The sequence below is a fragment of the Triticum dicoccoides genome, chromosome 7B, assembly GCF_002162155.2.
Source record: "Triticum dicoccoides isolate Atlit2015 ecotype Zavitan chromosome 7B, WEW_v2.0, whole genome shotgun sequence".
Classification (NCBI taxonomy): domain Eukaryota; kingdom Viridiplantae; phylum Streptophyta; class Magnoliopsida; order Poales; family Poaceae; genus Triticum; species Triticum dicoccoides.
Window position 1 is genome coordinate 717,992,600 of NC_041393.1, and position 6,744 is coordinate 717,999,343.

At 54.3% G+C, this 6,744-nt stretch overlaps 1 protein-coding gene across 1 annotated transcript; it reads left to right on the forward strand.

Annotated features, from left to right (window-relative positions):
* Nucleotides 1-961: 961 nt before the first annotated feature.
* Nucleotides 962-2,766, forward strand: LOC119341127 (cytochrome P450 93G2-like). The gene is made up of 2 exons (XM_037613009.1): nucleotides 962-1,901; nucleotides 1,997-2,766. Exons 1-2 carry the CDS (start codon nucleotides 1,005-1,007, stop codon nucleotides 2,618-2,620), a joined length of 1,521 nt encoding a protein of 506 aa, XP_037468906.1. The 5' UTR covers nucleotides 962-1,004; the 3' UTR covers nucleotides 2,621-2,766.
* The last annotated feature ends 3,978 nt before the right edge of the window (nucleotides 2,767-6,744 follow it).

The following is a 6,744-nucleotide window of genomic DNA, read 5'->3' on the forward strand; positions in this document are numbered from 1 at the left end:
ACGGCGCCGGCGCGACGCCACCCGTCGCCGTGGTCATCCGCGGCGGCAAGAAGAGGCTGCGCGCGAGGCCGATGCTCGGCGGAGCTCCGGCGGTGGCGACGCCAACGCTCCCCGCGCTAGGGTTTCCGGCGGCGGCGGCAGTGGCGGGGGAGGGGTCGCGGCTGTACAATGGGGTGAGCGGGGTGCCGGCGCGTGCGTCCATGGGTGCAGTTCGCCGGCGCCGGCGCCGGCGCGCGGGGTGTAGGAGGCGGAGAGGAGAGAGTGTGGCGCGAGCGCTCGAGTGTGCCGCGCGCGGAAGCTGGCGCCCCAAATACACCGCGCGAGATAGAGTATCCGACCGCGCGCCCAACTCCTTATAGCGCGCGCGGTTATTACGCGCCCGCTAGAGCCACCCGTCGCGTTGCGCGCGCGCTAAAATGGCCTAATTTGCGACACGGCGCGGCGCTTGTTTAGCGCGTCTGTTCTGTTGGAGATGCTCTCACTTTCAGCTATGCATCAGGTGGTCTGGTCCGTCTAGACATTCCTACCTGACCTGGTCCGGCTGACACTTCAGAGGAACAGTAGCATCAACCGGCTTCTTTTCTTTATCATCAATAATCAATATTGAATAATGAGAAACTCACCTGAAAGGGCTACGGTATAGTTTTGTAGGAAATCTAGCAGAAATCCAATATGGAGCGCTCTTGTCGGCCGCGGCCCGCGGGCCACATCATTTCGTAGGACAGTGAAAGTGTGGCCTTCACAAGCGGTCAAGTGAGACAATGGAAACTGCTAAAGTGAGACAATGTAAAGTGAGACCAGCATGGCTATGGCTAACCTTTCTCTTCCCACCACGTACGGGCGGCGCGTGCTTGTTTGGTGACCCGCGTGGTGTGGGTTTGCAGCGGCCAGCGACCCACCGCCGGCCGAACGGGCCATAAATGGCCGACGGATAGCCGCTACATTTGGCAGGAGGCGCACGACACGGGTCACACGACCGCGGACGAGGTAGAGTACTGGGTGCCATGGATTCAGTGGGAGTGGGAGCGGCCGCCGACAGCGCAACGCCTCTGCTCCTCGCCGCCGCCGTCGCCGTCGCCCTCCTCCTCGTCGGCACGCTGGTCAGGAGGCATGGAGGGAATGCCAAGAACGGCCGCCTTCCGCCGAGCCCCGTGGCGCTGCCGCTCATCGGCCACCTCCACCTCATCCGCGAGCCCCCGCACCGCGCCTTCCACCGCATCCTCGCCCGCCACGGCCCGCTCGTCTACCTCCGCCTCGGCCCCTCCACGCACTGCGTCGTCGTCGGTTCCGCAGACGTCGCCCGCGACGTGCTCAAGTTCGAGGGCAGCATCCCGGAGCGGCCCCAGACGGCCGTCACGCGCCAGCTCGCCTACGGCTCCTCCGGCTTCGCCTTCGCGCCCTACGGCCCGCACTGGCGCTTCATGAAGCGCCTCTGCATGTCGGAGCTGCTCGGCCCGCGCACCATCGACCTGCTCCGCCCCGTCCGCGCCGCCGAGCTCGCGGGCGACATGGGCGAGGCGCTGGACGTGAGCGGGCAGCTCATCCGGCTGTCGAACAACGCCATGATGCGGATGGTCGCCAGCGCGCTGCCCGGCGACATGGCGGACCTGGCACGCGACTGCGCCAAGCAGGTGGCGGAGCTGGTCGGCGCCTTCAACCTCGAGGACTACGTGGCGCTGTTCCGCGGCTGGGACCTGCAGGGGCTGTCCCGCCGGACGCGCGGCGTGCACGCCCGGTTCGACGCGCTGCTCCAGTCCATCATCCTGGCCAAGGAGAAGGAGCGGCGCGACGGCGCCGACGGGGGCAAGGCCAAGGACCTGCTCGACATCCTCATGGACGCCGCGGCGGACCCGGCCGCCGAGGTCAAGCTCACCAGGGACAACATCAAGGCCTTCGTCCTCGTGAGTACTCCCTCCACACTCTGTCAGTCTATGTGCATCGAGATCGAAGTGAGCTGAGCCTGAGTTCATCGTCCAATGTCGAACGAAACGAACAGGACATCTTCACGGCCGGGTCGGACACGACGGCGACCAGCGTGGAGTGGATGCTGGCGGAGCTGCTGACGCACCCGGACTGCATGCGGAAGCTGCGGGCGGAGCTGGACGCCGTGGTGGGGAGGTCCCGGGTGGTGGGCGAGCCGGACGTGGCGCAGATGCCGTACCTGCAGGCGGTGCTGAAGGAGACCCTCCGGCTGCGGCCCCCGGCGGTGATCGCGCACCGGGAGGCGGTGGAGCCGATCCGCGTGCGCGGGTACACCATCCCGGCCGGGACGTCCGTCTTCTTCAACATCTACTCCATCGGGCGCGACGCGGCGTGGTGGGAGGACCCGCTGGAGTTCCGGCCGGAGCGGTTCATGCCGGGCGGCGCCGGCGAGGGCGTGGACCCCAAGGGGCAGCACCCGCAGCTGATGCCGTTCGGGAGCGGGCGGCGCGCGTGCCCCGGCATGGGCATGGCCCTGGTGGCCGTGCCGGCGTTCCTGGCTGCCCTGGTGCAGTGCTTCGACTGGGAGGTGCCCGCCCCGCCGCTGGACATGGAGGAGGGGGAGGGGCTCGTCATCCCGAGGAAGCAGCCGCTCCTGCTCCGCCCCACGCTCCGCCTCGGCCATCTGCCCCTGCCCTAGATGCCTCCATTGATGCATCATGCATACATCCACCCAGCTCCTAGGGCTAGGATCAGATCAACTCGTATCGAGCATTTCATCTCGTGATCCAGTGTGTGCACGCTGTGCTCGCCATGGTAGGAAAACAGCTGAGTTTTCTGTGCGTATTGTTTTGTGTTGTACCCTGAGTTATGTGTTCTACTTGTTTCTGTTGTGCATGCAATATGCTAGACTTTCAAAATTTTCAATCATCACGTTGCAACGTTCACTAGCTAACTAGCTAGTGTCTTGTCCGCGACATAAGAACATCTCCAACAGCTGCGCTATATAAGCATCGCGCTGAAAAATTAGTGCTTTTAGCGCGCGCTACCGCTCCGGACGTTTCAACGGACGTGCAAAAACCGCACGTGCGGCATATCTAGTTCAGCGTGCGGGCCAAAATGTCATCGCACGCCGCTTATTTGCTGCGCCCGCTCCCGCGCGCTGGACTCTCGAGCGCTCGCTCGCAACTCCACCTACCCATCCAGCCGTTCGCATCGCCGCCGCCCGCGCCACCCCATTTCTTCCGGCGACTGTTCCGGCGCTTCCCTGGTCTCTCTCTGCGCGGCCGCGGCTTCCTCCGTCTCCCTCTAGTCAGCGCCGCTCGTCGCGCGCGGCAGTCCTCCGACGAACAGCGTCCGGCCGCCCACTGCCGCTCGACGCCCGCAAGGTATGTATTGCTTCCAACTTCACATTTTTACATGAATTTGGTGCATGTTGTTTGTAGTTTTTTATAGCCTAGTTTTGAACATTGTAAATGATTTTGTCATATGATTCTTCCGAAGAAGAATTTGATGTGGAAGAGGAGAAGGATCTTGCAATGATCCTAGCTATGCACATCAATAAAAAACCGAAGCACGGTGGTTCGGTTATGATCGGCAGAAAAATTGGAGGGATAGGATCGATGCCCACAACATATTGATGAGGCACTATTTTGTAGAGAATCCCACATACCCCGAGTCGTACTTTCATCGCCGGTTTAGGATGAGAACCGAGTTGTTCAAGCGCATTGCAGAGAAACTAGCGAGTCATGACCGGTTTTTTCAGCAGAGGAGGAATGTCGCCGGAGAGCTCGGGCATAGCACCTTTCGGAAGGTGACAGCCGCTTTGCGTATGTTGGCATACGGTATCCCTGCTGATCTAGTTGATGATCACTTGGCCATGGGTGAGAGCCAACCATCATGTGTGTCAAGCGCTTCGCAGTCGGAATTGTGCAAGTGTTTGGCCCGGAGTGCTTGAGATCTCCCAATGCTGAAGACGCCGCAAGTCTATTGGAGATGAATAAAGCTCGCGGGTTCCCAGGTATGCTTGGCTCAATAGATTGCATGCATTGGAGTTGGAAGAATTGTCCAAAGGCATTGGCATGGGCAATTCCACGGCCAAAAAAAGGGTTCCACTATAATCCTTGAAGCGGTGGCCGATCAAGAGACTTGGATTTGGCATGTTTCTTCTTTTGGAATGCCTGGATCTTTGAATGACATCAACGTTGTCAAACCGGTCACCACTGATGAATAAGATTGCAAATGATGAACTGTCACCGGTGCAGTTTGTAGCTAATGGTCGTACATACAACTATGGCTACTATCTTGCGGATGGCATCTACCCAAAGTGGCAAACATTTGTGAAGCCATTGAAAAAACCGGAAGGTAAGAAATATCTTGATTTCCACAATGCTCAGGCGGCGGCTAGAAAAGATGGGATTTTGCAAGCCCAATTTGCTATTGTGAGAGGACCGGCTAGATTTCGGGAACAAAAGATGCTTTGGTACATAATGCACGCTTGTGTGATCATACACAACATGATTATCGAGAATGAACGTGGCCAAGATGTAGACTACTCTCACTATGAGCTCTTGGGACATCCCGTGCGAGTGCGGCTTAGGGCTGAAAGGGCGGCCCGTTTTGTTGCCTCCTATCATGCCATTCGACGTCCGGCAGCGCATGATAATCTTCAGAAGGATCTCATTAAGGAGTGGTGGGCTTGGAATGGCCGCCAAAGAGCATCATGATTTGTGTGTTTGATGTTATATTGTTAAACTATTTGTTGTATTGACGAAAGATACTATTTGTTTGAGTTGTAATAATAAATTAAACTATTTATTGTTGATTTATTTTGTTTGTATTTAATCTTCTTGCTTATGTTTGAAACGCATATGTTGTTTGTCTGAGAACACGCGCGCTGCATTTTAGCGCGCCTGCTGGAGCTACGCGCACACTGCATTTTATCACGGCTGCTGGAGCCAGCGCCGCGCCAAATCAGACGATCGGCACACTGAAAACTGATTTTTAGCGCCCAGTGTGTTGAGCGGCTGTTGGAGATGCTCTAACACAATGCTAAAACCTGCAAGTCCTACCTCTAGTTTATAAGTCGGGACTGGCTACCTATCAGTTGACCGAAAGCTGATTTCGGGTCAGTCGACTGGCCCATAATTTGTTTCAGTCGAGTCAGGCAAGTGCTATAGCAATGCACATATCCGGCTGGCCCATAGTTAATTAGTTTATCTACTTGCAATTGTCGTGAGCCGGCATGCATTCCGAATGGCCATGCACGTACACATTTCAGCACCACATCATTAACGCTGCTTTTTTCCACCATCAGCGTGATGGATGCATGCAACACGGCTCCCCAAATATCGGATGTACGGGAAAATATCCAGTGATACGCGGCGTCACATGATACCATGCTCCAGAACTGTTTGGTGCCTTGGATCTACATGCAAGGGACAGGATCAACTCACTCGTCATTTACACATGCCCCCCTGGTACATTTGCATCTGCCCCCCTCGAAAACACCATATCATTGTTAAATCACAACAGATCTACGCATCTGTCCTCAACATCCCCATCGTCAGTTTCTGAATTGAACACTGTGCCAGCTGATCTTATCTGAATAAAACCAAGACATATGGAAATTTCAGACTTACACCACATCGTCTAGGTTGAAACGAAATCAACCTACTCCCAACCATTACCTTCTCAAATTTTAAAAGCTTAAAACATTGGTATCTTGCAGCCTTCAGGTCACCATCAATATTTGTCATAATAACCAATACAATGGCCTTGTGATCATGAGGAACACATTTTCCATTCCTATAGTCACATCTGAAATATCCATGATCCAAATATTTACCAGAAATCTTAAAAAGGAATTGATCTCTTAAAACAATAGTACAAGATAGCAAATGGTGTGGCATGGCAAATTTCCTAATGGAATTCCTAGCATCAAGAGATCTCTGGATGGATCAGAAGCATTTCAACAAATTAAGGTGCACCATATGCTGTCATCTCTGTCTAGGAATTAACATGATCTTATATATATGTTTACAAGCATACTCTTTCACTAATTTACATAATTAATCAAAACAACTTTGGTACAGATCACTTGGCGAGCTCATATTCTCCTTGTACGCCATCCTGTCTTGGGCACAAATGCACACCTACATAATTTTTTTTTAAGAATTACTACAACCTGGAAACACTACTGGAACATGCAAAAAAAGAAGAAGTAAAGCTCAACTATGCCGCAAAAAGAGAGGTAAAGAGAACAGAGTGATATGCATATATAAAAAATTTGAGAAGAGAGGTAAAGAGAACAGAGCGATATGCACTTCGGGCGGAATATGAAATAATCCAGGGCGTCCTATGCAAATTTCCCATGCGATTTGAGCCCTCTCAATCCCGTGCCTCCAGTCCAGATCCAACGGGCCACATGGTCCTGGATCATGGAATCATACCACACCCCCTATCACCAGATATGTACTCTCAGATGTACATATCCATGTTTGGTTCATAGGTCACTAGTGCAGAACCGGCCTTTAGTGCCGATTCGTAACGGTCTTTAGTGCCGGTTCTACAACCGGCACTAAAGAGTGGGGACTAAAGGTCCCCCCCTTTAGTACCGGTTCGTCACGAACCGGCGCTAAAGTGCGAACACGTGGCACGAGCCAGGCCCGAGTGCGCGTAGGGCTTTAGTACCGGTTGGTAACACCAACCGGTACTAAATGTTTGGATGTTTTTTTTATTTTCCATTACATTTTTTTTGTTTGCTGGTATTTCACGATACTACAAATTGTACACGTTATGCATATATATAAATAGATTTTCTCG

Coding starts and splice junctions, on each gene's coding strand:
- LOC119341127 (XM_037613009.1), top strand. CDS start 1,005: ATGGATTCAGTGGGAGTGGGAGCGGCCGCCGACAGCGCAACGCCTCTG. Junction 1,902..1,996: donor ACATCAAGGCCTTCGTCCTC/GTGAGTACTCCC, acceptor CGAAACGAACAG/GACATCTTCACGGCCGGGTC.